We start from the raw sequence: 27858 nt of genomic DNA, 5'->3' as shown, positions 1-27858 counted from the left end.
GCACTTTGGAAGGCCGAGGTGGGTGGATCACTTGAGGTCAGCAGTTTGAGACCAGCCTGACCAACATGGTGAAACCCTGTCTCTACTAAAAATACAAAAAAAAATTAGCCAGATGTGGTGGCACATGCCTGTAATCCCAGCTGCTCAGGAGGCTGAGGCGAGAATTGCTTGAACCCGGGAGGCAGGGGTTGCAGTGAGCCAAGATTGTGCCATTGCATTCCAGCCTGGGCAACAAGAGCAAAACTCCATCTCAAAAAAAAAAAAGTCAGGTGTGGTGATGCGTGCCCATAGTCCCAGCTGGTCGACCTCCCAAAGTGCTGGGATTACAGGTGTGAGCTGCCATACCTGGCCTCCTTGACTTCCACTTTCTATCATACCCCACATCCAATTCATCAAAAATCCTGTCGCTATTCCTTCAATATGTATCCAGGGTCTGACCACTTCTCTCTGTTTCCATCAACAACACTTGGAATAAACCACCACCATCTCTCCTATCTCCTCCTCTACTTCCTTCACATCGATTTCCACCTGTGTCTACCTTAAGCTATTCTCAACACAGTAGAGATCCTTTTCACACATAATTCTGATCATGTCACTCCTCTGCTCAGAACCTTCCATTGGATCCCAAATCACTCAGAGTAAAAGCCCAAATTCCCATAACAACCTCTGAGGTCCTGTGATGTGACCCTCCTCTCCTCTCACCCCTTGCCATTCTTCCCCTGTCACTTTGCTCCAGGCTCCTTGAACCCACTAAACACATTTCTACCTGAGGGTCTTTGCATTTGCTGGTTCTTTTGTCTAAATTACTCTTCCTTCAGGTAGGTACATGACTTACCCACTTTCTTCAAATTTCATCTCTTAAGAGGGGGTAAGACTTCTCTGAGTACCCTCCCTAAATAGCAGCTATCATTACTCTATCCTCCTGTGCTGCCTTATTTTCTTCATAGCACTGATGGCCACTTCATGTATTTCTTTTTCTTTTTTTTTTTTTTTAAGACAGAATTGCCCACACTGGAGCACAGTGGTGCAATCATGGCTCACTGCAGCCTTGAATTTCTAGGCTCAATCGATCCTCCTATCTCACCCTTCTGAGTAGCTGTGACTACAGGCATGTGCCACCACACCCAGCTAATTTTTGTATTTTTGTAGAGACAGGGTTTTGCCAGTGTTACTCAGGCTGGTCTCTAAAACTCCTGGGCTTAAGTAATCCAGCCACCTAGGCCTCCCAAAGTGCTGGGATTGCAGGTGTGAGCCACCACGCCCGGCCACAAATTTCTATTCATCTGCTTATTTATCATCTCTCCTTCCCTACCTCATGAGAATAGGAACTTCTGTTCCTTGCTGTATCCTTAGTTCCCTAGGGAGTGCTTGGCATATAACAGACATGCAATAAATACTTGTTGAACGAATGGACGAATTAATGAACAAATTATTCTATGTTCCTTGCTTTCCTCCTAAACTAGGTTCCAGGCACTGTGAGGGCAGATGCCCTACTTCATTGTCTTTGAGCCCCAAAGGGAGCATTTATAAATACTGACAACTTTTGGGAGGCTGAGGCAGAAGGACTGCTTGTGCCCAGGAATTTGAGGCTGCAATGAGCTATGATCACATCACTGTGAACTTCACATCACATCTTGAACTCCTGACCTCGTGATCTGCCCGCCTCGGCCTCCCAAAGTGCTGGGATTACAGGCGTGAGCCACCTTGCCCGGCCTGAGATCTTGTCTCTTAAAAAAAAAAAATGAAATAAAATTGATAACTTATGTATAGTGATTGAAACAGTTTGTAAGCATCATGCAGAAACCAATTTAGCTGAGCACAATAGGCTAGGAATTGGGAATACTGGAATTCAAGAGCATAGAGTTCCCAAGCAGGCTTGGACAAAGGAGCTGTGTGGTCTGGGAGAAACAGTCTATATGGACTTCTGTTTCCTCATTGGTAAAGCCAGGACTTGGACTAGATCTCTAAATCCCTTTCAGCTTTCACATTTTGATTGTAAATATAGTGCAACTGCACATTCATTTGGCAAATATTTACTGAGCTAGATGCAAGGCACTCACTGAGAAGACCCCAACCTTAAGAGCTCACAAATTGAAGGAGACTAAGAAGATAGGGCAGCTCAGCTACAGTAAGAGATAAGTCTTAGGAAGAAGCATGCCCTGGAGTCAAGGCAGAGAAAGGGCATTCTAGGCCAAAGAAATGGCTGTGCAAAGGTAGGAGGCATAGGGACAAGGGTTATTTGTTATTACAACCATACAACTTAAATTTACACAAATAATTGTTTGAGAATATGGCTTTTCTAGGCTGAGAAGTATGTGCTGATTCCAATAAAGCTAAAGTCTGTTTCAGCTGGGAGAACACTGACAGCTGAGAAAGGACCACATGTGGCATGCTCATAACCGAAGTTGTTCAGGTTGAGGAAGTGACCCCAGTAAGGCCTCTTGGAGTTTCATGTAAGATTGACTTCTTTGGCCAGGCACAGTGGCTCATGCCTGTAATCCCAACACTTTGGGAGGCCAAGGTGGGTGGATCACCTGAGGTCAGGAGTTTGAGACCGGTCTGGCCAACATGGTGAAACCCCTGTCTACTAAAAAATACAAAAATTAGCCAGTGTGCTATCAGGCATCTGTAATCCCAGCTACTCGGGAGGCTGAGGCAGGAGAATCTCTTGTACCCTGGAGGCGGAGGTTGCAGTGAGCTGAGACCGTGCTCTAGCCTGTGTGACGGATTGAAACTCCATCTCAAAAAGCAAAGAAACCAGCCTGGCCAACATGGTGAAACCCCGTCTCTTCTAAAAATCCAAAAATTAGCTGGGTGTGGTGGCGGGCACCTGTAATCCCCGCTACTCAGGAGGCCGAGATACTAGACTCGCTTGAATCTGGCTGGGATGAGGGGAGGAGGTTGCAGTGAGCCGAGATCGCCGAGATAGTGCCACTGCACTCCAGCCTGGACAACAGAGACACGACTCTGTCTTAAAGAAGAAAAAATGACTTCCTCATTGACCTGTGGCCGCTCCAAGGCCATTATCTCACATCTTTCTACCTCCGCAGCACACAACACGCCTTAGTTGGCAACAAAGTCAGAGTTTGTAGAATTTGGGGGAGGGGCGGGGTCTAACCTCAGGTCAGACGTGGTGCAAGGTACATCTTGGCACCCAGAAGAGGCCCAGCACGTTTGCCCCCGAGGTGACCCTACCTCCCCCACCAGTTGAGGCACGCTTGTTGCCAGGCAAGCCACGGGAATGCGCTCATTGGCCAAGAAGGAACGCCTGTTACTAGAGGCGAGAACCAGAGCCCCATTGGTCAGGACACCTCACAATGGACCCCAGCAGCGCGCAGAGTCCTAATGATTGGCTTGCCGCCTGTCTCAGGAGACCCTGTTGCCTGGAGCTCAGGATACTTGGCGCTCCCAATCCAACCCCCGTTCCCCATTGGCCTGGCAAAAGCCGCCATCTAATGAGCAGAGAAGTGCGGGGCTCCGGAACGCAGGCTTTCCGCGGTGCGATCTAGTCCTGTGGGAGGCAGCCCGGGCCGTACCGCAGCCGCCCAAACCAGTGCAAGGCCCCAGGGCCTGACATCGCTTCCAGTGCTCGAGAACCAAGGCCTGCTGTGGAGGACACTGTGTTCCCTTGGGACCTGCTCTGGATCCCGGCCCAGGCGTCCCCTCAGAGCTCCGCATCTCCAACCTGGAACCCAACCCAGAAGGCTCAAGTTCGACGGGCCCACTTGGCGTGCAGATCCACTGAGGGTGGATCCACAGAGAGGGGTGCCCATTTCCTGCGTCTCTTAGTTATCCCGGTAATCGTGTATCCGCCAATTGTTGATTACCTCATTAACTTGGCTTTCTGGGTGCACCCACCTCCTCACCTGTCCAAACCTGACTTCTCTCCAAAGTGTTGGGAATTCTGTGCCCTAAAGAATTCCAACTCACATTCGAACAGGGATCTGGTGAAATCGCGGTAGAAGGCCGGAGGGACCATGTTCTACTATCCCAATGTGCTTCAGCGCCACACCGGCTGCTTTGCCACCATCTGGTAAGGGCAAGGCCCATGGACGCGTAATGGGGGGCACTGCCCGGGATCCCAGCCTGACAGCTTCCCCTTCATCCCCATTCTCCCACCTTCCCCACCCACTTCAGGCTGGCAGCGACGCGCGGCAGCCGGTTGGTGAAGCGCGAATACTTGAGGGTGAACGTGGTGAAGACCTGGTAAGGCCCAGAAAAGGGAAGGAGGGTCTGGTGCAGGGTGTGGGTTAGGGGATAGAGTGGGCAAGGCTGTGGGCTCGGTCCTGGCCGCAGCAGTGATCTGGGTGCGTTGTTCCCCAGCGAGGAAATCCTCAATTATGTGCTGGTACGAGTGCAACCCCCGCAGCCCGGCCTGCCGCGGCCCCGCTTCTCCCTCTATCTCTCAGCCCAACTTCAGATTGGTGTGATCCGCGTCTATTCTCAACAATGCCAGTACCTCGTGGGTAAGGCTGGGAACCCTCAGGTGGGGCCGGCTGAGGAGCTGTCTGCTAAGCTGGCTCCCTACCTTGCCCTCTCTGCCCACAGAGGACATCCAGCACATCTTGGAGCGCATCCATCGTGCCCAGCTGCAGATCCGCATAGATATGGAGACTGAGCTGTGAGTGTCCCCTGGGCCTTTGATGGAACACCTGCTAGCTTGGCCTCAGCCTAGCTTAGCCTCAGTCCTTGACAGCCTACATTCTCTCCCAGACCCAACTTGCTGCTTCCTAACCACCTGGCCATGATGGAGACCCTGGAAGATGCTCCAGATCCCTTTTTTGGGATGATGTCTGTGGAGCCCAGGCTTCCCAGTCCTTTCGATATCCCTCAGGTAGGGCTCATTCCCCCAGACTCACAAACTGACAATGCAGAAGGGAGTGCTGTCCCTGTGTCACTCTGACATTGGGGTTGGGGAAGGAAGCTTGCCACAGCTCTCTCCCACAGGAGATGGTGCAGGGGGACTGCCATGGTGGACCCATCTGGGCGAAGCCCCCTATACTTACCTACTCGGGGCCAGTCTGATCAGATGGTTTCCCCAAGTGAGGCAGCTTTTATCCCCACTTGTCTCCACACTGTTCTTACTGTCACAGCCCTAATCCAGGCTCTCATCTCTCTGCATTGGGCTTCCTTACCCGTGTCCTCCTCCATCTATTGCCAGTATTCCTACAGCTTAATGTCACCCCCTTCCTTGGTTCCCCATTTGAATAGTGGCTCCTGCTGCAAACAGAATACTAGCATTTAGGGCTCTCTATGCCCCAATTTATTTTTTTATTTTGTTATTATTTTGGAGACAGGATCTTGCTCTTTGACCCAGGCTGGAGTGCAGTGGCATGATCTCAGCTCACTGCAATCTCTGCCTCCCCAGTTCAAGTGATTTTCCTGCCTCAGTCTCCGGAGCAGCTGGGATTACAGGTGTGTGGCACCACACCCTGCTAATTATTTTTATTTTTAGAGACAGGAGTCTCGCTCTGTCACTCAGGCTGGAGTTCAGTGGCGTGATCTCTGCTCACCACAACCTCTGCCTCCCAGGTTCAAGTAATTCTCCTGCCTCAGCCTCCTGAGTAGCTGGGACTACAGGCACATGCCACCATGCCTGGCTAATTTTTGAATTTTAATAGAGACGGGGTTTCACCATGCTGGCCAGGCTGGTTTTGAATTCCTGACCTCATGATCCACCTGCCTTGTCCTCCCAAAGTGCTGAGATTACAGGCGTGAGCCACCGTGACCAGCCCAATTTTTGTAGTTTTAGTATACATGGAGTTTTGCCGTATTGGCCAGGCTGGTCTCAAACTCCTGACCTCAGGTGATCACCCGCCTTGGCCTTCCAAAGTGTTGGGATTACAGATGTGAGTCGCTTTGCCTGGCCTATTACTTTTTGAGACAGGGTCTCACTCTGTCACCCAGGCTGGAGTGCAGTGGTGCGATCTTGGCTCACTGCAACCTGTTTCCCCTGTTCAAGCAATTCTCCTGCCTCAGCCTCCCGAGTAGCTGGGATTACAGATGCCCACCACCACACTGGCTAATTTTTGTATTTTTTAGTAGAGACAGGGTTTCACCATGTTGCTCAGGCTGGTTTTGAACTCCTGACCTCAAGCGATCCGTCCACCTCGGGTTACAGGCCACCACACCTGGCACATGCCCTAGTTTAGAGCTAGTCATCCCCAGACTTCTCTCTCATTCCCCTGTGCATCTGTGGCTCCTAAACACCAGTTTGGCCCTTGTTCCTCAATGATGCCACATTCACATCTTTGCTTGTGTTGTTTCCCTAGACCATAATGGTCACTCCTCATCCTCTATGAGTCAGTTTCTACATATTCTTATAGACCTGGCTCAAATGCTACCCTTCTCTATGAAATATTTATCCCAGTCCAGCCAGAACCAAATCCAGTTTGGTAACTTAGCACTTTGCTAAGGCCTTGTTTTGCCCTTTGCCTTGACTCTTGTGGGGTTATAGACAATGTTGTCTCCCTACTAGACCTTAAGATCAAGAATCTTTTCTGTTCACCTCTGTCAACCATAACATTTGACAAGGATAAGGATGCACTGCTTCTTGCACAAATTGATAAGGGCTATATAACTGGGGTGTAGGTTGGGGAGGGAGATGAGAGCAGGAACTGAGGAAAGACTAGATGGTGGGTGTTTACTGCAAATTGATGTCAATGCAACAAGAATTAGGCATAAAAGGAGATTACCGTGCATTGTTGAAGAGGGCTGTGAAAGTGGGAAAGCAGAGGGCTGAAGCTGAATCCTGTATTTTGTTTGCAATCCCTCCCCAAAGATTCGACACCTCTTAGAGGCTGCGCCCCCAGAGAGAGTTGAAGAGATCCCTCCTGAAGTGCCTACAGAGCCCAGGAAGCCAGGTCAGCAGAGAGAACCTTCTTTCTGGTGAGAGGAATAGGCAGGCCCAAGAGCTGTAGAAATGACCATTTTTGAATGTAAGAGCCAGGCCCTGTGAAGGGCAGTTACTTATTTTTTTGAGATGGTGTCTCCCCATCGCCCAGGCTGGAATGCAGTGGCACAATCTTGGCTCACTGCAACCTCTGCCTCCTGGGTTCAAGCAATTCTCCTGTCTCAGCCTCCCTAGTAACTGGGACTACAAGCATGAACTACCACCATGCTTGGCTAATTTTTGTATTTTTAGTAGAGATGGGGTTTTGCCATGTCGGCCAGGCTGGTCTTGAACTCCTGACCTCAGGTGATCTGACCACCTTGGCCTCCCAAAGTGCTAGAATTACAGACGTGAGCTACCGCGTCTGATGAGGGGCACTTTATGTATGTAACCTCATCAATACCTTACAAGAGTCCTCTGAGGTCAGATTTCTTTTCTTTTTTTTTTTTTTGAGACGGAGTTTTGCTCTTGTTGCTCAGGCTGGAGTGCAATTGCTCGATCTCAGTTCACCGCAACCTCTGCCTCCCTTGTTCAAACGATTCTCTAGCCTTAGCCTCCCAAGTAGCCGAGATTACAGGCATGTGCTACCATGCCCTGCTAATTTTTTGTATTTTTTAGTAGAGATGTTTCTCCATTTTGGTCAGGCTGGTCTCAAACTCCTAACCTCAGGTTATCCACCCGCTCTGAGGTCAGATTTCTTACTTTTTTTTTTTTTTTTTTTTTTTTTTTTTTTTTGAGACAGAGTCTCTCTGTTGTCCAGGCTGGAGTGCAGTGGTGCATTCCTCCCAAGTAGCTGGGATTATAGGTGTGTACTACCACGCCCAGCTGATTTTTGTATTTTTAGTAGAGATGAGTTTTTGCTATGTTGGCCAGGCTGGTCTCAAACTTCTGACCTCAGGTGAGCCACCCACTTCGGCCTCCCAAACGTGCTGGGATTACAGGCGTGAGCCACCGTGCCTGGCTTTTTTTTTTTTTTTTTTTTCCCCAGGCTGGAGTGCAGTGGTATGATCATAGGTCACTGCAGCATTGACCTCTAGGGCTCAAGCAATCTGCCTACCTCAGCCTCCAGTGTAGCCAGGACCACAGGAATGAGCCACCACACCTGGCTAGTTTTTAAATTTTTTGTAGAAACAGGGTCTCACTATGTTGCCCAGGCTGGTCTCAAACTCCTGGGCTCTAATGAGCCAAAGCCTTGGGATTACAGGTGTGAGCCACTTCGCCCGGCCTCCCCACTTTACTGATGAGGAAAGTGAGGCTCACAGTGATCAAGCAGCATACCCAGGGTCAGGATGCCAGGGTCTAGCCAGGGTCTGATTAGAACCCAGGTTGCCTTGACTCGAGTCCATGCTTTTGGCTCACTGCATGGCTGTGGGAATTTGGAAAGAAGCAGAGAGGATGGTGACTCCCCTGCCCCTCCAGACAGGATTCCGGTCACTGTGCTTCCCCCTGAGGCCATCACGATCCAGGAGGCAGAGCCCATACGGATGCTGCATATTGAGGTGAGTTGTCCCCTGTACACAGGGCCTGAGGTCCAGCCCCCTTGCATCTACTTCTCTCTTCCCCCAGAGCCCTGCCTTTTCCATCATCTCCATTTCCCTATTCTCTGTCCCTGCACTTGAGCACCAAGTGGCTTCCTTGAACTCAGCCCTGTGGTGTGCCTCTGTGATCCACTCTCCTGGATTGGATCCACTTGCCTTTTCAGAAATGTTATTGAGTCCCCTCCCCTTGCACTTCCTCTCTGGACAGGGTGAACGGGATATCCCAGAGGTCAGCCGCCGAGACTTGGACCTACTGATAGCAGAGGAAGATGAAGCTATCTTGCTAGAAGCCAGGCGTCTCCAGCAGCTTAGGGCCCGCCTGGCACTGGAAGGTCAGACCCCTGGCATGGGCAGTCTGGGACTGGGCAATGCTTTTATTTCTCCTTTTCTGTCCTCTGAACTCTGATTCTCTCTCCACAGAGGCAAAGGAGGAGCCCCGGGCCCCAGAGGGCGAAATCATAGTCCCCCGAATCTCACCTCCAGCTCCTGCAGAGTAAGGGCAGGAATTCCTAGACCAGGTAGGGGGTCAGTGCTAGGAAGGGTCACTTCATTTATCTTGCCCATTTCCCCTCAGGGTAGAAGGAATAGGAGAGCCACTTCCAGTCCAGGTCCCGGTCCCTGAGGAGCTGAGGCCGATAGGATGGGAGCCTGAGGCCCTGATCATGGGTGAGTGTCCACCGTGCCCTGGGTGCTTTCCTGGGAGTACCTGGATACTGCTGCAGACAAGGGCTCTATATCCCAACTTGCTGAAGGGAGGAAGGACCCTGCAGTTTCTTGCCCTGGCATCTGCAAGCGGTAAGGGGTTTATGGGACAGAGCCACAACCTTGGGTGTTGTTGTAGAGGTGACCCCCCCAGAGGAACTTCGTCTGCCAGCCCCACCCAGCCCAGAGGTGAGTAGCATCCCTTCCTATCCTCCTTGTTTGCCCTCCCCTCCCAGGGCTGCCTCCTCAAGCCCTGGGCACTGCTAGCTTACAGGGAGCCTTAGTGCAGATCATAAAAGATGCCCCTTTCTACGCCCCGTCATATCTGGCCTGCACTTACTTCCCAGATGGGTACCCTTATGCAAGGTATGAGCTGCACAAGTGCATGAAGACCCTGCTTAAGCCCTTTCCCCAGGTTCCTCTAGGGGGCTGGGTGTGGGGCCCTGTTAGCAGTCCACCAGAATGATAGGAAAAGGAATAATGGGCAGCCTTGCCCCTACCTGCCCTCCCCACTCAGCGGAGGCCCCCGGTCCCCCCACCTCCTCGCCGCCGCCGGTTACCGTTCTGGGACAAGGAGACACAGATCTCCCGGGAGAAATTCCGGAAACAACTACAAACCAGAGCCCACTGCCGGGAATGTGTGAGTGCAGCCCAGGCTTTGCTGGGGGAGGGAAGGAGGCAGGGATGACCAGGGGCAGATGCAGGTTGGGCCTTCTAAACTCCTCAGGTGGGTATGGGGAGGATTGGGAACTTGATGAAAAATCCCCTCCATTCCCCAGAAAATGCATGCGATGTGGGTTTGCACATACACAACTCTTTATGCTCCTTTAGTGACCCCATTTAGTAATGAACAGGGCAAGCAGGGTCATGAGCCCAAAAGCTGGGGAAGTCCAGAGGCCCTGGAACAACGCATTGCAAAGAGACAAAGGGGCACTGAGGAGTGGCTGCTTCATAATGGGGCTTCTGACCTTCCCTTACCACACAGCCCATGGTGCAGCCTCCTGAGAGGACCATCACAAGCCCTGCGGAGTTGTTCAGAACCCCAACTCTGTGTAAGAATGGCAGGGGTTGGATACGAAGGATCCTCAAAACCAATTCCTCATTCCTGGTGCTCCTCATACCTCAAACCCTGTGCCTATTGCCCGCTTGTCCACAGCTGGCTGGCTACCCCCTGAACTACTGGGCCTCTGGACTTCCTGTGCCCAGCCACCCCCAAAAGCACTCAGGCGAGAGCTGCCCGAGGAGGCTGCTGAGGAAGAAAGGAGAAAGATTGAAGCTCCAAGTGAGATTGAGGTAACTGTACCACCTGTTTTTTGCATTGCCCCAGGGCCGGGCTCTGCCGGACCCAGCTGGCTGCCTTCTCCTGACACAAGAGCCAACAGCACAGGCTCACTGGCCTTGGGCCTTCTGAGGCCCAAGTCCCAGATGCTTGGGACCTTAGTTCTGCTTCTGCCATCCACAGGTCCCGAGGGAGGCCTGGGAGCCCAGTGGTCCCCTTATGGTGTCTGCAGGTAAGCACCTAGAAAAGAGGGGCAGTGGGACCACCACCCTAACCACTTTCCCAGGAAACTAGTACCCCAACTGCTGAAGCTGTTTCATGAGTGAAGGCATATGTACGTGACATAAACGCAGACTGGTCCTCCTCAGCTCCCCATCTATGTGCTTTTAACAAGTCACTGCATGGCTCTGGCATCCAGTTATGCCAGGTGGCCACGAGGTCCTAACTACCACCCAAGCAGATACCCAGTGCCTTTCCTCCCTCAACAGAGCTCTCCCTGGAGGCAGCTGAAGAGGAGAAGACGCGTATCAGCCTCATCCCACCAGAAGAACGGTGGTAAGCAGCCAGGCTTTTTGGGAGCCAGGGCCAGATGGTGGAAATGGCTGCTAGGATGGGTAAGCCCCTTGTCACTGTCACAGCTGCCATCTTCCCTGCTCTGACTTCTATGTTCTCCTAGGGCCTTGGCTGAGATGGAGCAGCCAGAGGCTCCTGCATTGCCCGTGGTGCCTGAACTCCCCGAGGTGCCTATGGAGATGCCTTTGGTGCTACCCCCAGAGCTTGAGCTGCTCTCACTGGAAGCTGTGCACAGGTACCAGGGAGGCAGCACCTTGATGCCTCCTGGTATCAAGGGTGGACTGGGGGGTGATGCGGGGTGGACTGGGGCTGAAGCCTCAGCTAATGGTTCTTGATCCCTACAGGGCAGTGGCACTGGAGCTGCAGGCCAACAGGGAACCCGACTTTAGCAGCCTGGTGTCACCTCTCAGCCCCCGCAGGATGGCCGCCCGGGTCTTCTACCTGCTCCTGGGTAAGTGTGTGCGTCATGTGTATATGCGGCAGAGACACACAAACCAAAGGCCCATATGTGGACTCCCCCAACCTGCCCTCTCCTCCCCTCTTGACCAGTGCTCTCAGCGCAGCAGATTCTTCGCGTGGAACAAGAAAAGCCATATGGTCGCCTCCTGATCCAGCCGGGGCCCAGATTCCACCAAGGTTAGAGTCCATTTAAGCTGTCAGGAAACCGGCCACTTCTAGTAACCATGCTGTGCTTCACTGGGTCCTGCCTGCCTCATTTCTGAATGTGCATGTCTAGCCTTCTTGCTCTCAGAGCTATTATTCAAGCAGAAAACAAACTGCTTTTATTACAATATGATATCATGACTCATTTGTAACAGATCCAGCCTCAGGGACAGCCCTGTAAGGCAGTAGGCAGGGGCTGGTGCCAGATAGGTATGAGGTCCAGAATCTTTGGTAAGGCAGAACTGAACTGGGCTGAGAGGTGGTGGTAAGGCCTGGACAGGCTCCTTCTCTCTGGCCTGGCTGCAGCCGGCAGTCTAGGAGAGGCCCAGTACAGCCTGGAGCTCCTGAGCCTTGTCAACAGGCAGTGAGCCCAGAGCTGCTTGGAAGCCGTCAGCATGCTCTTTGGCCAGGAATGTCAGGAGCAGCAACAGTGCGGCCTTCGTGTCTGGGTGGAGAGGGAGGGGGAAAGGTCTGGGCTCCTAAAGCCTCGCTGCCCCAGGCCCTCTGAGCCCTACCACTCCCCGCCTCCCGCAAGCCTCTGCCCATGAATCCTCCTACCCTCACCTGGTGGGATCTTGTTGTCATCCAGAATGAGGCTGCAGATACGGAAGAGCTCGGGAGCCACATCTACAACCTGTGAGGAAAGAGTGGCTGACTCAGGGCAGCAGCCCTGGACCCCGGGTCTAAGCAGAGTGGTCGAGACCAAGGAGTGGCAGTGTCTTATCAGGGGTGGTTTTGCCTGGTACTGACTCACAGGCATCCAAGACAACTATGAACATGAGAAAGACCAATGAAACCTGGTGGTAATGACTTTTTTTGGAGGGGATAGGGGATATGTGACAAAATGATTAGAGTCATAACCTCAAGACCAAAACAAACCCAGATGCCCGGCTGGGCACAGTGGCTCACACCTATAATCCCAGCACTTTGGGAGGCTATGGCAGCTGGATCACCTGAGGTCAGGAGTTCGAGACCAGCCTGGCCAACATGGTGAAACCCCGTATCCACTAAAAAACAAAACAAAACAAAATAAAACTTAGCCAGGCGTGGTGGCTGATGCCTATAATCCCAGCTACTTGGGAGGCTGAGGCAGGAGAATCGCTTGAATCTGGGAGGTGGAGGTTGCAGTGAGCCAAGGCCATGCCACTGTACTTCAGCCTGGGTGACAGAGCGAGACTCCGTCTCAAAAAGAAACCCAGACACCCAGGAGCTCAACCTACACAACAGTCTATAAAGGTGTAAAACAAGGGTGACACAAACACTCCAACATGACTCCAAACCTAGCTACTTGTTACAGGCAAAATCTCTTCAGAGAGCAGAGCTGATCGGATTGAAACATATGGCGTGGTGGCCCAGAGGCACCCAGGGCTCCACAGAGCAGTTTGAAGAGCCCTGGCTTAGGAAACCAGCCTAGGAAAACTGCAACTTCTGGCTCAGACCAAAGGGTAGAAATAGAGCTTCCTCAGGAAAAATGCTACGTGGAGAGGGAAGTCCCACCTGTGCCATCATAGGACTGGCTGCCAATCCTTGCAGACAAGTAAGAAATGGTGCAGGGAATATCAAAGAACAGCTAAAACTGCCACCTTGCCTCAGGTGCAACTGACCTCAGGAGCTCCTGAGCCTCATCAGCAGACAGTGCCTATCACTGAGTGGAGTGGCATGCTCCCCTCTGCAGCAAGGTTACCTGGTCAGGGCTGCTCTGGTATAGGAAGCTGAAGAGGCGCCCGATAGTCACCCACTCCTCCAAGTCTTCCTTCAGTGGCAGGGCGTGCAGTAGGGCAGCCAGCACCTGGACACACAAATATCTCAGGCCAACCTGCCCTGCCCTCCACCACCCTCCTCAGCTTCCAGGCCCTGCCTGATGTCTCCCTCCCTCACCTGGGGTTCTGGTTTCCTCATGGGACTGGCCATCAGCAGGCGAGCGAGTGCCCCACAGATGTTGTCACGGACACGATCATGTTGCTCCCGCGCCAGGAGGGGAAAAAGGAGCCCCAGCAGCTTGGGGAAGTGTCTGGTCCACAGTCAAGGAATGGCCCACACACTCAGGTAGAACTTGCCCACCTGGAAGCCCTGGGGACACTCCCCCAACCCCACGTCCCTCCCCTCCTATGAGCCAAGGATACTCCTGGGCAGGGCGGCCCCCGTGCTCTGCCAGAACGCCCATCCCAAAGATGGCATTGCTTCGCACCTCAGGGTCTGCCTCTCGGGCGGTGCTCAACAACACAGGGAGCAGCCGAGACACAAACTGGGCTGAGGCGGCACCCAGGCCCTGAATGGACTCTGCCAAGGTCCCCACCGCAAAGGACTTCTCTGCCACTGTACAGCCCTGTTTCTGACGGGGGAGGACAGAAAGGGAGTACAATCAGCCTGGGCCAAGGATAAAGGCTGGGGTGGGTACCAGGTGCATGAGTGGTTTAGGGCTTGAAGCCAGAGGATGGACACTCACTGTCTTGCACAGCAATAATGGCAGGAAGCCAGCAAAGAATGGGGCAAAGGAGTCTCCCCCAGCTGCGGCTGCCAGGGCAGGGATGGCCTCTCCAGCATGCTCCAGCAACATGGCGTCGTATTCAGCCTGTGGTGACAGGTCAGGGGCTGGAGCACCAGGGCCAGCTCAGTGACTGCAGACCTCCCCACCATGGTCTGCCACCAGCTGTAGGGGTCCCTGGGGCTGTCCTTGGTTGACGGGGCTGACCCCTCTCAGGCTGGGTGTTTCCATGGCCCAGCTTCTTCCCCTGGCTCTCCTGCTCCTATTGCTCCAAGCACACCCCAGTCCACACTGCTCTCCTTCCCTGAACTCCCACTGAAATAGTGGTTATCAGAGTTTTGTCCTTCTGGCCATTACTAATCTTTTTTAGTGGCCCTGGCTGTCCCAGTCCAAGCCCGAATACACTGTCCACCCCTGTCCCTATGGAGACTCCCTAGACTGCCTGGTCCCAGTTTTCATCCCTCGCTCTCACCTGATCATCATCCTCTTCCTCCTCCTCGTCAGTATCCTGACAGGCTGTCTACGAGAAGAAGTAGCTCAACTTAGCCAGAGCTTTCATGCCCCTTTCCTTTTTATGAAGGTCTGGGGGTGGACTTGTAGCCAGTCCCCAACCTGGGCCTGGCACCTGTCCTTCCCAAAGCCCACCTGCCCTGCTCACCTTCCTCTGCAGCACGGTCTTGAGCATGCTACAGAGCTCAGCGAGGCGCCCAGGGGGGTGCAGTGCGAGGGTCCCACAGCTGCGGAGCACCCCAGTCAGGGCCTCCAGCACAGCCATCACCACCTGGTGCTCCCGCTCCCCGTTCACTGCCTGCATGTAAGATGGCACCACTCGGGCCAGGGCAGCCTGCAAAGCTGGGGACATTATTGGCTGAAGCCCCTGTCAGGCCCTGTCCCTCAACAAGAACCCCCAGCCTGGCCCAGCCTCTCTTTCTCACCAGCAGAGTTGGGTTCCGAGGGGCAGCTTTGACAGGCCTTGTGCAGTGCACAGCAAAACTGACCCAGCGCCTCATGGGCTGCCTTCCGCACATTCAGGTGAGGGCACTGCAGGATGAGGAGGGGAGGGATGTGCCTACTGTGTGCACTGTGAACAGAGTGAGAACCCCACCCACCAGCCCACTCACCTCCAAATGTTTAAAGACTTCTTCAAAGACTCTTTCCATGTACGGAAGGAAGGCTACACTACAGAGAAAGACACAGCCGTGGGTAAGGGGCTCCCAGGCAGGGTTTTCAGTGCCAGGGAAGGGCAAATGCTCACCTGGTGTTCACAGAGATCTCCCCCAGGGCAGCACAGGCATCTTCCTTCTCATCGAAGAAGGCGTTCTCTATGCTGTACCTATAGTAGGATGGGGAAGGAGTGGTGATCAGGCACTAAGCCCTTGTCTAAAACCAAAGTCTAGATTCCTGACCAGAAAAGCACCCCTCTGCACCCTGAGATCTCTGAGTCATCCTCTTCTTCCACGTCCTCATCCATGAGCTCCTCCTCTTCTTCCCCATCACTCTCATCGTCAAACAGAAGGAACGAGCTGCTCCCGTCATACTGAGGCTAGAGTGGAGGCACAGCAAGGACTTGGGTTCAGCTGGGCCCAGGAGATAAATCCCATCACAGGGTTGGCCTGGCCCAGCCCACCCACCGTCTGCTCACCACAATGCCCTCAGTGGAACGCAGTGACAGCAGCATAAGTGTGGTGATCTGTTCCAAGTGGGGTGCCAGGCTCTCACCCATCAGACCTGATAAGGCCGCAAATAGGCTGTACCTGGTCAAAGCATGCAGAAGAAACTATATGGTCCTGCCTGCTACAGCCAGACAGGATGAGGGAGCCGGGGAACACCTGGCTATGGTCCAAACTAGAGGACTAGAGTCTAGGGTGGGGACTCCAGTGGGTTCAGTGGGCAAACAGGAGGGGTGGGGACACAGGGGCAGGGGGAGGGGTCACTCACGTGCAGCGCCGCAAGTCAGGGTCGTCTACCTGGTTGCAGAGGCCCAGACCCAGCTGGCAGCATTCCTCAGCCAGTGGCCTCATGGGCTCCCCCACCGCTCGTGCCAGCACCCCCAGTGTCTCTGTCAGGGCAAGGGCTCCATTAGCACCCAGGCTGTGGAGGTGGGCTATGGGACCACATGTGGTAGCTAGGAGGAATTCAGAAATCCCGCCCCACCCCTTTGTACATCGTGAAGAATACCCCCTTTCATGAGAAGGAAGACACCCGTGCTCCCGTGGGGGCAGTCTCTGTGAACACCAGGTGGGCATCAGCCTTTTGCTGGCACTGGGACCCCCACCTGGGAGCCTCTTACTTACCCAGGCTCTGGATCTGCACAGGCTGAAAGTCCTCACGGCCTGTCAACAGGAATTCCCGCAGGTGCTCCATGACGGTGGGGAAGTAGGGCAGCAGCGAGGCCTGGGCAGCCGTGGCTGCAGGATGGAAGGACAGAATCAGAGCTGGAGAGGGCAGGAACCACCTGCCACAGGGCTTTGGGTGAGGCCCACATCCCTGCCTCCTGCCTCTCTCCTCACCAATAGCTCCCAGGGCTCTCACAGCCAGCTCCTTGGCCCGTGGACTGCTGGGGTTCCTCAGGGGATGCAGCATGCATTCCATAAGCTCCGGAAGGTATGGCTGCACTTTGGGCCCTGTGGGAAAGGATGCTCCTCTACCAACCAACCCAGGTCTCCTACCTGCTGCATGCCCACCTCCCTCCAGGTGGGAACCTCTTTGTGGTACCATCACACCCCTTCCCCCAGGCAGCAATTCAGGGAGATGCACATCCTGTACATTCAGCCAAAGCCGCAGCCTCAACCCCCTCCCCTGAGCTCCCCACTGCCATCACTACCCAGGTTCTCCACAAAATTCTCCAGGGCATAGCAGGCCTTGGCTAGGTGGTGAGTGTGTCCGAGAGGCACTGACTTCAGGTAGGCGAGCAGCAGCGGCATCAACTCCCTTGAATAGCTGCTGATATGGGGCTGGAGGAAGGAGCAAGCAGGGCCTGAGTCAGGTTCACCTGCAGGGCACACACTGGAGTGCTAATGGCAGCAGGAATGCTGGAAGAGATGAAAGGTGAGGGGAAGGAGACACTCAAGTGGTGGTTCCCACACTCAGCCTGGCTCACCTGTAGGTTTTCTGAGAACCGGCCCAGGGCAAACAGCGCAGCATTTTGTACAACTTGTGAGGGGTCCTCCAAGCCCTTACACACGATCTGCAGCAGTGGGGGCAGCAGTCTGGATGGGGCAGGACAAAAGGACACAGGCTGAGAAGCTACACCTGAGAGCCCTAGGCTGACCTGTTCTCTTCATTTCTCCTGGAAAAACCAAGGCTTTTCCTGTCACCAGAGGGTGAGCAGCAGCCCCTGGTCCCTATAGCTGGGAAGCCCTGTCATTTATCTTCCAAGCCAGGACACTTTTGAGAATGGGAGGAAATGCTGTTGATAAATAAGCTTGAACAACAAGCGTACACCAGGACAGCCATGGTCCTCCCTGTGGGCAATCCTCACCCTGGGACAGGGGAACAGATACCTCTGCCTGATGTGGTCGCCAGCTCCGTCAGACAGCACGGCCAGCACCAGGAGTCCAGCCTTGCGCTGGTATGGGCTCTCACTCCGGAAGGCCTCTTCTAGCATGGGCATCTAGGGAAGCATGCGGCACTCTCCTGAAACCCCAGCAAGAGCCTGCCCATTCCTGTGGCAACAGGCCTTCACACCTCCCAGGATCTAAACGTCCTTGGCCTCAGGGGACTAGGCACACCTGGAGGTAGGGACACCAGAAGGACAGAGCCACACTTACCAACTGGTGACAGAGCTTCTCGGGGGGCAGGTGTAGCGCCAGCATGTCCACAACCTGAGATGGGATGGGGAGACTTACTTTGCTCGACTCCATCTCTGCCTCGCCAACCTCCCACAGCCACCTAACACCTTTCCCCGCGTCCTGCCCCCACATCTCACTTGTATAGCAAAATGCTTGGGAGTCTCCCCCATCAGCTCAATCTCCAACTCTTCCTCTTCTGAATCCTGGTCTTCGGGATCCAGCTGGCCTGGTGGGGGCTCAGCAGCCATAATGGGGAAAAGGGTGTGCAGCAAGGGTGGCAGGAGACGATTCTTTAGTAAGGCCTTGATGGAGAACATGCAACAGTGTCCCTAAGAATCTGCTCCCAGGATGGGCTCACATTAAAAATTCCAGTCTTGGTCGGGCACGGTGGCTCATGCCTGTAATCCTAGCACTTTGGCAGGCCAAGGCAGACAGATCACCTAAGGCAGGCAGATCACCTGAGGCGGGGAGTTGAAGACCAGCCTGACCAACATGGAGAAACCCAGTCTCTACTAAAAATACAAAATTAGCTAGGTGTGGTGGCGTATGCCTGTAATCCCAGCTACTAGGAGGCTGAGGCAGGAGAATCACTTGAACCCAGGAGGCAGAGGTTGCGGTGAGCTGAGATTGCACCATTGCACTCCAGCCTGGGCAACAAGAGCAAAACTCTGTCTCAAAAAAAAAAAATCTTCCAGGCCATAGGGGTCTGACAGAAGATTCCCAATCTCCCAGGCAGAAGTTGGGGTGAGGCCAGGGCAAGGCTTGAACCCCCACAGTACTTTAGATACCCTGAGATGGACAGAAAGCCCCAAAAGTGAGATTAAGGGTAGAGATGGATGGGTGGTGATGTGTCAATGGGCACTCACCTTGCTTTTGACTTTGACCAACAAAGTGAGGGAGCAAAGGATACGTACGCGTATCGCATTGCCCAGGGCCACATTTCTAGCCATCTGTCCAGAGAATAATATGAATTAGAGACAGGCAAGGAAAGTCCCAGCAAGGCATGTAGCAGGGGCCATGTCCATTCCAGGCTCACCTCCAGGCAGAATGTGAGGACCTCAGAGAGGTGGGGAGTAATGATGGGTACCTCCGACTCCAACAGTTCATCCAAAGCCTCGAGGGCCTCACAGGCCTTTGCCTGACAGACAAAACAAGGCACAGGGTTACCATGCTCTTCTTCAGTGGGCCCAGCTGGACACTTCCACACTCTCCTTCCAACAGAGCTCCTGCCCACCTGTTCTCACCTCATCTATGGGGATCAGGGTCTGCACCGCCACAATCAGCTTAGGCACCAACATCCGAGCGAGAGGCTGAGGGACACATCAGAGAGAGCATGATGCAGCCTAATCTTACACCCCAGCAGCTGGCAGCTTCCTCACAGCCTGAATTGTGAGAAGAAGCCCAGGAACAACAGCCAGGCCCACCTACAGCATCCCCTCTCGATTGTCAGGAAGGGCCACAGGCAGGTAAAGAATCCAAAGCAGCTGTTGTGTGTGTGGGTCAGGAAGGGCCACAGGCAGGTAAAGAATCCAAAGCAGTTTTGTAGGGTGTGTGTGTGTGTGTTTGTGTGTTTTGAGACAGAGTCTCGTTCTGTTGCCAAGCTGGAGTGCAGAGGTGCGATCTCAGCTCACATAACCTCTGCCTCTCTGGTTCAAGTGATTCTCCTGCCTCAGCCTACCGAGCAGCTGGGACTACAGGTGCACACCACCACGCCTGGCTAATTTATTGTACTTTTAGTAGAGACAGGGTTTCACCATGTTGGCCAGGATGGTCTCGATCTCTTGACCTTGTGATCTGCCTGCCTTGGCCTCCGAAAGTGCTGAGATTACAGGCATGAGCCACCGTGTCTGGCACAGCCTTGTAACTTTTAAGGGTGAGGACATGAAGGCCTGAGGAAAGGGAGTCAGTGATATGAGTGGGCCCACATCTCACCACGTCTTCAGTGCTGAGGTGGGGGGCCATGGTGGTCAGAGTGCACAGGGAGTAGAAGAGCAGCCCAGGAGAGCCCACCTCACCAAGAGTCTCATTCAGAAGCCGAAGAAGCTCCCGGTGGTGGGGTTGGAAGGCCTCGGGCCGGGAAGTCACCACCACACTCAGCAGCAAAAGCCCCATCTGTCCAAGAGTAGAGGATGGGAGGGCGAGCTTACATGGTCTATCCAGCCTCTTGGGCCCTCCCTCCTCCTGCCAACTATGTGATGGTACCTCTCTCTCTGGGCTGTGGGGGCTGTGGGTACTGTGCTGAAGAAGCTGCAAAAGCTGAGGCCAGGCCTCCAGGCCTTCCTTTCGAAAAATGGTGGCTGAAAGCTGGGCCAAGCTGAGGCTCACACAGTGCCTGCAAACAGGAGAGATCTCCTCCAGTCACCCTCCAATGCCTTCCTCTTGAGTGGCCAGGCTCATTGGGGCAGCCAGGAGGGAAACTTTCAGGAGGGGTGGGCACAGGGTCTTTGCCAAGTTGGGACACATGAGATAGCAGCTCAGAGGGAGCCCAGCAGCACTGCGGGCGTGTAATCTGGTAAGTTCAGTCTTACTTAGCCTGAATTTCAGTCTCATTCTTCTGACTTTGGTTTGCCAGATCATCACCCTTTCTCAAGAACTTCAGTCTTCAAAACAGCCTCAAAATCTTCACCTTGGGTCTAGAACGGAAGTCCCTGCCCCCCAAGTCCCAGCCTGCAGCTGAAGGGGAAGGCAGAAACCCAAAGAAGGTCGTCAAAATCCCGAGAGAAGGGAGTAGGTACTCACTCTGTTTCCCTCTGCAGGGCCGTCAAGATCAGGGACTTGAGGCTAGAACACAGGTGGCAGGTGTTTGGTACCCGGCCTGCCCAAGAAAAGCTTCCACCTGGCCCCGCCCCGCCCCAGGCCCAGCCCACCTCTCCCGTTGCTCCGCCGCCAGCTGTCGCCAGCGGGTGTTCAGTCGTCTGCGGGTCAGCACGGCCGCAAACTGGCGGATCTAGGACGAGGAAGTAGGCATGTGAGGGTCCGGGCAGGAAGGTGCTGAGGGGACCGCACGGGGCGTTTACTGGGGCTTGGCCAATGCAGGGGTCTCACCTGGGGGTCGGCTGCCGCGGCAAGCAGGTCGCAGAGAGCCGGCAAGGCAGCGGGGGCCCGCAGAGCGATGTGGAGCTGTTCCGTGGCCTGGGGGAAAGCTAAGGGTGAGAGTTGGGCCTTTCCCGCAACCCCCCGCTCGCCCTGATCCGGTTACGCCTGCTCCATACCCGACGGACGCGCTCGGTGTCCGGCAGCAGCAGTTCCCGTAGGAGCTGCTCCAGACCGGGGGGCTCCATGGCAGCAGCTGAACCGCCGCTATTGGGCTGAAGGGGGGAGGGGGAGGGACAGCACGTGGAGGCTGACACCCACTTCCGGCGGAAAGGGCGTTGCCGCCCGCCCCGCGGGTCGCCAAGGTGATTCAATTCACTTTCCACGAAGAGGTCCGGCTCCTCCACTTCCGTTAGGCTGAGCACCAGCTGAGTCGCGGAAACCGGGCTCTGGCAATGTAGGTTCCCCACGCTGAGAGTTCCCAAGCTGGGTTGGAGAACTCGAGATTCGGTTATTCAGTGGCCAGCTCGGCTTTCTAAAAGACCGTGCCCTTAACAGCAGGGCTCTGAGTTCCTATATCCAGACCAAAACCTCCAACTACATGATCCTTTTTCTTAATAAATTTTATTTTGATAATTGTAAAAAGAAAAATCAAGACCAAAACTAAAGGCAACTTAAAAAGTTCAAATATATACTCCTTAATATAATAGAGATTTATAATTTCCAGGCCCTCTCTGGGGAAGGAAGACCCAAAGGGCAAAGGGGAAGGCAAAAATGCCATCACACGATTCAGTCACTCAATCAAAAGAGAAGCTGGTAGGACAGCTCAACGGGACGTCAAGAAAGGGACAGAACAGCAGTAGTTCTGCCATCCAGAACTCAGTCCATCTTGAGGTTAACATAGATATAACGGATGAACTTTAGGGAAGAAAAAAAGGAGATGGTGCCCAGCATGAGGAAGAAAACATAACCAGTGAGTAAGGAGTAGCCAAAGAACTCTACTGTCTGTACTGCCCCAGACATGTTGGAGCGCCGGGCATAATAGAAAACTGAGTAGAGGAAGATGAAGAGGCCGGTGGAGCCAACACTCAGCACAGATCGCCACCACCAGCGGTAATCCTCCCCAGATAACTGGAAGTAGGTGAGTGCAATGGAGATGCAAGCCCCCACACTCAGCAGGATGGCGAAGACAAAGAAGAGGATGCCATACAAAGTGTACTGCTCCCGACCCCATACTGTGGCAAAGATGTAGTACAGCTCCACAGAGATGGCACTGTGAAGAAAAGAGATGATACACAGCATTAAAGGGCTGTGCACTGTCAGCACAGTGGCTGGGCCAAAATCCAGCCCCCACCCTCTCCCATGTTGCTGGGTCATTGTGAAAAGTGAGTTCACTCCACTCTCTGTCCCAGAACTCCTGGCTTCATGGGGATTTTCTGCCTATGATTAGCTGCTCTCACTTCAAGAGTATCTTCCCTGATAGGTGAAGGGCAGGGATCTTGTCCATTTTACTTTCCACTTCATTCTCTGCCTGGCACAAAGAGGTATTCAACAAAGTAAATGAGAAATCAAATAGGCTTTATGTCTCACATGATGGCCATAGATACTAAGGTTGGAAACCAGGAAGGCGAAGGGGCAGATGTCTCCAGAGAGCTTTATAGGTGAGACACTCTCATATCTGAACTGATTCAAGCTCAGTCCTGCTTGGGGATAGGAGGAACCATTTAATGATCTCTGAATGGTACCGCTGAACAATGCATCATCACCGAAGTTGGGTTAGGGTACTGGACGAGTAGGGACAGGAAAAGGTGAGGTCAGGAACCTGAGAGTGATAGTATTGGAATAAAGGGAGGATACCTGAAAGGCAGGAAGCCTCCAACAGTCATGTGGATGACAGTAGACTTGTACCAGGGCTGGGGTGGGATCTCCCGGGCGATGTTCTTGGTGCGACAGGGTGCATCAAAGGGGCTGGCGTTGTTCTTCCCGAAGATGCCTCCAATGACAGTGAGGGGAAAGCCCACCAGGAGCCAAACCGTCAGAAGCAGCAGGATGGTTGTGGCTGGCAAAGCCTGTGTCGAACCATTGGCCCAATGTACTGAGTTCACCACACTCCACGTCAGGAAGAAAGGCACTGCAGGGATGGGCCCCCGGAGGGAGGGTCAACACTAGGAGCTACATCTCTAAGGGCACCCACTTACATCCAGGACCAAAAGGGGAGGGGGGAGAAGCAGCCTGCCACTCTTGACAGCAGACTTATGCTCCTGGATGTCCCTGCAGAGTCAAATGCCTTCACCTCCACCCTTTCAGATCCCATTATTCTTTGCTCTTTATCTTACCAACACTACCCCCAACTCTGTGTCATTAAGGATCAAGGTAGCTACTACATAATCTGGGAGTATTACAAATCCACCTGCCTCCTGAGGCCCATCTCACCCTGGAGTTGGTAATTCCTTGCATGAGACATTCCTTTGGATTAAGGCCCTGTTTTCAGAAAGCCTTGGTTCAAACATAAATGTGATGGGATATAAATCAGACACATAGGATTGGGAACAAGAAGGGTTCAGAACAGAAACTACTACTGCCTTGGAAAGGGCAATCCGGTTTGAAAGCCTAGAGTGGGCCCACCTTCAAAATAACAATTCAGGGGTATTATTTTACTGTAATGGGTGACAATACAAGTCAGACTGCTTAGGTCTGAAACCTGGTTCATTACTTTTTAGGAGTGTAATCTCAGACAAGTTACTTAAGCAGTCTTTAGTTCAGTTTCCTCATCTGTGTGATGGACATATTACCTACTTCACACAGGTATTGCTGAGTGCTTACCACACTGCCTAGGACATTTTAAGGGCTTAATAATTTTAAACTATTCAAAAGAAATGCATTCTTGTCTTTTTTGGTTTTCTTGTTTCTTTTACAATATTCTTTCCCTTCAAGCCTCACCCTGACTCTATCCCATCTATCCCAAGTTCTATGATGTGTTCTTTTTTTTTTAGACAGTCTCACTCTGTCACCCCAGCTAGCCTCACCCTCCCAGGCTCCCCAGGCTCAAGCAATCCTCCTGCCTCAACCTCCCGAGCAGCTGGAATTACAGGTATGAACCACCATTCCTGGCTAATTTTTAATTTGTTATATAGAGGGGATTTCACTGTGTTGCCTAGGCTTGTCTCAAACTTTTGGGCTCAAGTGATCCTCCAGCCTCATTCTCCCAAAGTGCTAGGATTACAGGTGTGAGCCACTGGCCCCAGCCATAATGTGTTCTTAATTCCTAAGTCCAGAAAGGCCCACCAGGGAAAGGGAAGTCCTCACCAGAGAAGAGACTGGTGGTGAGAATGATGTTCCACACCCAACGCTCGCCTCCGATCTGCCGGTAGAAGTGGCTGGACACGTAGCCAGAGATGCAGCAGGTCAGGGCATACAACAAGATGGCTGCCGAGTTAATGGCCCCATGACGGTGCACATTGAACATGCCCAGCAGTGCCATGACAATAATGCCTGCAGGATGGTAGTGGAAAGCCCATGTTAGGCCTCACCTGTCTCTCTCCTAGCAATTTCAGAGGAATCAGCCCCACTCCCAGACTAAGGTCCTCCAGCAAAACAATCTCCCCAGTTTTACTATCCAGAAAATCTACAACAGAATACATGCATCTTTGCTAGAGCCACCCTATCCCTTAGGTCTGCCCCTCTGGATAGAAGAGAAGATCCACAGACCTTTTCTGAACAAACTCCCTACCTAGTTTTATCCCATAAGAGAAATCCCCAATTCATTGTTATCACCTCACCAGTGCCAAGGGCCAGGAACTGGGCGCCCACTCCAAGCACAGCACAGAGCAGACCACGGTATGGGGGGAAGCGGAAGACATCTGTATGGATAATTTTCCAGCCATTGTCACCCTGGTCAAAGTCATCACCAGAACCTGCAGAGGTGGTCTCCTCATCTAAGTTGTACCGAGCCAGGTCATTCCGAAGCACACGCATTAGAATGACAGCCACAAAACCCACCAGTAAAAACACAAGCACCATGGAGTTGATGATGGACAACCAGTGGATTTCCAGTGTTCGAGGAAAGAAACCACCATCATCACCACGGCGCCTGTCACTCCGACGCTCCACTGAAGTCTCAGACCAGCGCACGCTATAAGTGTGGGTAAGGCCTAGGAATTCGTCAGGTCGTAACCCATCCAAGCTGTGGGGCTTGACGTCCCTCACTGAAACATTGGCAAATATAATTCGGTCTCCATGGAATTCTAGGTGGAAGTCCAAATGAGTCCAGAGTCCTATCTTGTGGCTGTGTGGTAGGAAGCCACTCTCCTCCATGTAGCCCACAAAGCCCCGGATTGGCAAGTCATCTACCACAAATTCAAAGTAGTACAGTTCTTCGATGGCCTGGCGCAGCTGCTCCACCTATAAAGAGCAAGTCAGGAGTTGGTCACACAAGACCTCCCCAGTCACAGAATTAGAGCAAAGTTTCTCACCTTCAGCACTACTGATATTTTGGGGTAGATAATTCCTTCCCTCCCCCACCACCCCATATGGTGTCTTGCTCTGTCACCCAGGCTGGAGTGCAGTGGTGCGATCTTGGCTCACTGCAACCTCCACCTCCTGGGTTCCAGCAATTCTTCTGCCTCAGTCTCCCAAGTAGCTGGGATTACAGGGGCCCACCACTACATCCAGCTAATTTTTGTATTTTTAGTAGAGAGCGGGTTTCACCATGTTGGCCAGGCTGGCTCAAACTCCTGACCTCATGATCCACCTGCCTCGGCATCCCAAAGTGCTGGGATTACAGGCATAAGCCACCGCACCCCGCCTGGGGTAGATAATTCTTTGTCATAGTGGGGCTGTCCTGTGCACTGCAGGATGTAGCCTTCCTGGCCTCTTCCCACTACATGCCAGTAGCAGCCCCCATAGTTACAATAAAAAATGTCTCCATATAGGCTAGTAAGCAGAAAATTATAAAAAAGAGAAATAAATAAATAAATAAATGTCTCCAGACATTGCTAAATCTCCCCTGGGGGGCAAAACTGTTCCCTTGAGAATCACTGGGTTAGACTCTAGAATGTTGAGGTCCTCCATAAAAGGGCAAGTATGACTTGACAGGGTTAGGGCCTAGAAAAAGAAGAGTGGTGCAGTGTAAGGAGGTCTGGAGTGGACTAAGAAGTACCAGGATTCACTAAAGAAAAAGCATGACGGGGAAGGTTAGGTAGAGACTACAGGAGACAGTTTAAGAAACAGCAAAGAGGTAGGTATGGAAGGCAACAGAACTATGTAGGACTGATAGTTGAGACCTTATGGCCAACAGAGAAGCTTGCAGTAAGAAATCCTGGGCTCTGATATCAGTTCTGTAGTTCAGTGTCCACGTAATCTTGAAAAAAGTCACTTCTGAGCAAGTACGTATCTTACTCCACTTAATTAGAATAGCATCGCATGCCCTGCCTGCCACACTGGGTTGTATTGTAGTTGGAATCAAATCAGACAGTTTCCATCAAGGTACTCTGAACCGTAAGTGTAAGGCACTGTTAGTCTCTGGGAAGGAGGGCTATGGGATAGCCAATGTGGAGAGGCTGACCTGTGCAGAACTGAGCTGCATGTGGCACAGAATTTTCTTCTCCACGTTTTCCCGAAAGCGGATCTCGTACAAAGACTCAGCCATCCGGTCCCCATCCAGCACTTCACCCAGGCTAAGGCTTTTGTGACGTATCTTCTCAGGGCAGCAGACTGGAAGCTGATAGTAGTGGTAAGTTTCCTGAGGGTTATGGTAGGGTCCCACTTTGTTGACATATAGAATAACAGGGTCGCCGGCCTTGTAGTGTGTCACGCCTTCCACCCCTGGCCCATGGCCTGTGCCCAGCAACAGTATCAGGATTGGCAACCACTGGCAGCTCCAACTTCGAGAGTTCCCTACGACTGGCATCCTTAAGGCAGTGGAACCTGTTTAGGGGAATCTTACAGTTATAGAAACCAGGGAGGTTACAGAAACCCCAGGTCAGGTGCTTCGAACTGAGGTCCTCTGGCTCCACTTGCCCCCATTGGCCCCCTGCCCCACCCCACCCCACGTCTCTCTATTCCAAAGACCCGGCCCCGCCTCTGCTTTCTCATTCTCCCAACCTGGGCTCCCTCCCGCAGCCCGTCCGGCCCGGAGTCTCTACTACGCGCCCTGGCCCGTTTCCATGGCAACGCCGCGCGGTCTCGCACCTCGGGTCCCTTCCCGCCACAACCCCGGGGTCCTCACCGCGCGGGAAGGGCTGACCGAGGCGGCGCCAGCGGCCTCCGCGGCCCCGTAGCTGCCCTTGGGTTCCTGCCGGGGTCTCCCCCAGAGCGGTGCGGTAGCGGCGGGTTGGAGAGGACCTGCCGACCGACCTCCACGGGGTTGCCCGGCGCTGCGCCTGACGGCGGCGGCTGCAGCTGCAGCTGCGGCTGCACCGCGCTGGACACCGCACTGGCTTACTCAAGAACTTCTCGCTGCGCCTTCTTCAGCTGGAGGCCCGGCCCAGCTCCGGGGACCCCGTGAGGCTTGGCTTGCCCCGCCCGTCCTCGGCGAGGCGGGGGTCCTCCCGGCGATCAGCAGCACGGCCCAGGACACGTCAGTCTTACCACTTCCGCCCTCACCGGTGGGGACCTCAGCCTGGCGGAAAGTTCCTGGCCTGGGCTCTAGAGGGCCCCGGCTGCTGCGGCCACTGGGGACACTTCGCTACGGCTTCCCGGGGAAGGGGCTGAGGCCTGGCGGCGAGGACGCTGATGCCCCTTCAGGATAAGAGTGGCCACTAGGCCACTTGCTGGTTCCTGGAAAGATTTGGGGCTGGAGAGCTCTTGGCCAGGAGGCTCGCGCTGGCCGAGGCCCGAGAGCTGTGCCCGCGGCACTAGCCTAACGAGGGCCAGGGATGGATGGAGCAGGGGCGGCGGCTGAG

At 53.5% G+C, this 27858-nt stretch overlaps 3 protein-coding genes across 9 annotated transcripts; 1 reads left to right on the top strand and 2 right to left on the bottom strand.

Moving 5' to 3' along the window:
- The first annotated feature begins 42 nt into the window (after positions 1–42).
- On the top strand, positions 43–12756 carry REC8 (REC8 meiotic recombination protein). Of its 4 annotated transcripts, XM_012467738.3 has the most exons (19): positions 44–4033; positions 4138–4206; positions 4324–4466; positions 4549–4621; positions 4714–4834; positions 6782–6863; positions 8312–8391; positions 8639–8762; positions 8851–8923; positions 9005–9096; positions 9272–9321; positions 9650–9772; positions 10118–10184; positions 10289–10425; positions 10595–10643; positions 10900–10966; positions 11088–11219; positions 11329–11435; positions 11534–12756. In XM_012467738.3, the coding sequence occupies exons 1-19, from the start codon at positions 3978–3980 to the stop codon at positions 11623–11625; spliced, it is 1737 nt and encodes a 578-aa protein (XP_012323161.2). In that variant the 5' UTR covers positions 44–3977; the 3' UTR covers positions 11626–12756. The 4 variants fall into 4 exon arrangements, with proteins under 4 accessions (XP_064230798.1, XP_012323152.2, XP_064230799.1 ...); XM_064374728.1 differs by having other exon boundaries at positions 43–3797; positions 3941–4033; positions 10118–10425; positions 11329–12756; XM_012467729.3 differs by having other exon boundaries at positions 43–4033; positions 11329–11663.
- IPO4 (importin 4) lies at positions 9674–21464 on the bottom strand. Of its 3 annotated transcripts, none has more exons than XM_064374726.1 (30): positions 21136–21464; positions 20969–21055; positions 20791–20870; positions 20663–20704; positions 20126–20255; positions 19856–20035; positions 19168–19233; positions 18960–19061; positions 18790–18873; positions 18061–18225; positions 17903–17956; positions 17636–17745; positions 17233–17341; positions 16957–17086; positions 16643–16756; positions 16427–16540; positions 16071–16191; positions 15775–15886; positions 15560–15675; positions 15388–15465; positions 15254–15311; positions 15068–15173; positions 14791–14984; positions 14605–14652; positions 14094–14219; positions 13771–13979; positions 13526–13658; positions 13332–13436; positions 12212–12281; positions 9674–11637 (listed from the first exon to the last, which is right to left on the bottom strand). In XM_064374726.1, the coding sequence occupies exons 1-30, from the start codon at positions 21202–21204 to the stop codon at positions 11633–11635; spliced, it is 3117 nt and encodes a 1038-aa protein (XP_064230796.1). In that variant the 5' UTR covers positions 21205–21464; the 3' UTR covers positions 9674–11632. The 3 variants fall into 3 exon arrangements, with proteins under 3 accessions (XP_064230796.1, XP_012323091.2, XP_064230797.1); XM_012467668.3 differs by lacking the exon at positions 9674–11637 and adding an exon at positions 11682–12092; XM_064374727.1 differs by lacking the exons at positions 9674–11637; positions 12212–12281; positions 13332–13436; positions 13526–13658 and having other exon boundaries at positions 13777–13979; positions 14791–14869.
- A 97-nt stretch (positions 21465–21561) lies between these two features.
- Positions 21562–27278, bottom strand: TM9SF1 (transmembrane 9 superfamily member 1). Of its 2 annotated transcripts, none has more exons than XM_012467749.2 (6): positions 27183–27278; positions 26520–26881; positions 24736–25357; positions 24263–24448; positions 22814–23087; positions 21562–22229 (listed from the first exon to the last, which is right to left on the bottom strand). In XM_012467749.2, the coding sequence occupies exons 2-6, from the start codon at positions 26862–26864 to the stop codon at positions 21836–21838; spliced, it is 1821 nt and encodes a 606-aa protein (XP_012323172.1). In that variant the 5' UTR covers positions 26865–26881; positions 27183–27278; the 3' UTR covers positions 21562–21835. The 2 variants fall into 2 exon arrangements, with proteins under 2 accessions (XP_012323172.1, XP_012323191.1); XM_012467768.3 differs by lacking the exon at positions 27183–27278 and adding an exon at positions 27146–27155.
- Between the last annotated feature and the right edge of the window lie 580 nt (positions 27279–27858).

This window comes from Aotus nancymaae, unplaced genomic scaffold (genome assembly GCF_030222135.1).
Source record: "Aotus nancymaae isolate 86718 unplaced genomic scaffold, 86718_ANA_hifiasm-v0.15.2.pri h1tg000011l, whole genome shotgun sequence".
Classification (NCBI taxonomy): Eukaryota; Metazoa; Chordata; class Mammalia; order Primates; family Aotidae; genus Aotus; species Aotus nancymaae.
Note: the sequence above shows the minus strand (reverse complement) of the source record. Positions and strands in the feature narration are given on the sequence as shown.

Excerpts from the sequence above, each read along its gene's own strand:
- TM9SF1 (XM_012467749.2), bottom strand. The coding sequence starts at position 26,864 with ATGCCAGTCGTAGGGAACTCTCGAAGTTGGAGCTGCCAGTGGTTGCCA. Across the intron at positions 25,358-26,519 it reads TGCAGCTCAGTTCTGCACAG|GTGGAGCAGCTGCGCCAGGC; the intron begins GTCAGCCTCTCC and ends TGCTCTTTATAG. Across the intron at positions 23,088-24,262 it reads CACCACCAGTCTCTTCTCTG|TGCCTTTCTTCCTGACGTGG; the intron begins GTGAGGACTTCC and ends CCATCCCTGCAG.
- IPO4 (XM_012467668.3), bottom strand. The coding sequence starts at position 21,204 with ATGGAGCCCCCCGGTCTGGAGCAGCTCCTACGGGAACTGCTGCTGCCG. Across the intron at positions 19,062-19,167 it reads CCCTGATCCCCATAGATGAG|GCAAAGGCCTGTGAGGCCCT; the intron begins GTGAGAACAGGT and ends TTTGTCTGTCAG. Across the intron at positions 16,541-16,642 it reads GAGAGCCCTGGGAGCTATTG|CCACGGCTGCCCAGGCCTCG; the intron begins GTGAGGAGAGAG and ends TCCATCCTGCAG.
- REC8 (XM_064374728.1), top strand. The coding sequence starts at position 3,978 with ATGTTCTACTATCCCAATGTGCTTCAGCGCCACACCGGCTGCTTTGCC. Across the intron at positions 4,467-4,548 it reads ACAATGCCAGTACCTCGTGG|AGGACATCCAGCACATCTTG; the intron begins GTAAGGCTGGGA and ends CTCTGCCCACAG. Across the intron at positions 8,392-8,638 it reads TACGGATGCTGCATATTGAG|GGTGAACGGGATATCCCAGA; the intron begins GTGAGTTGTCCC and ends CTCTCTGGACAG.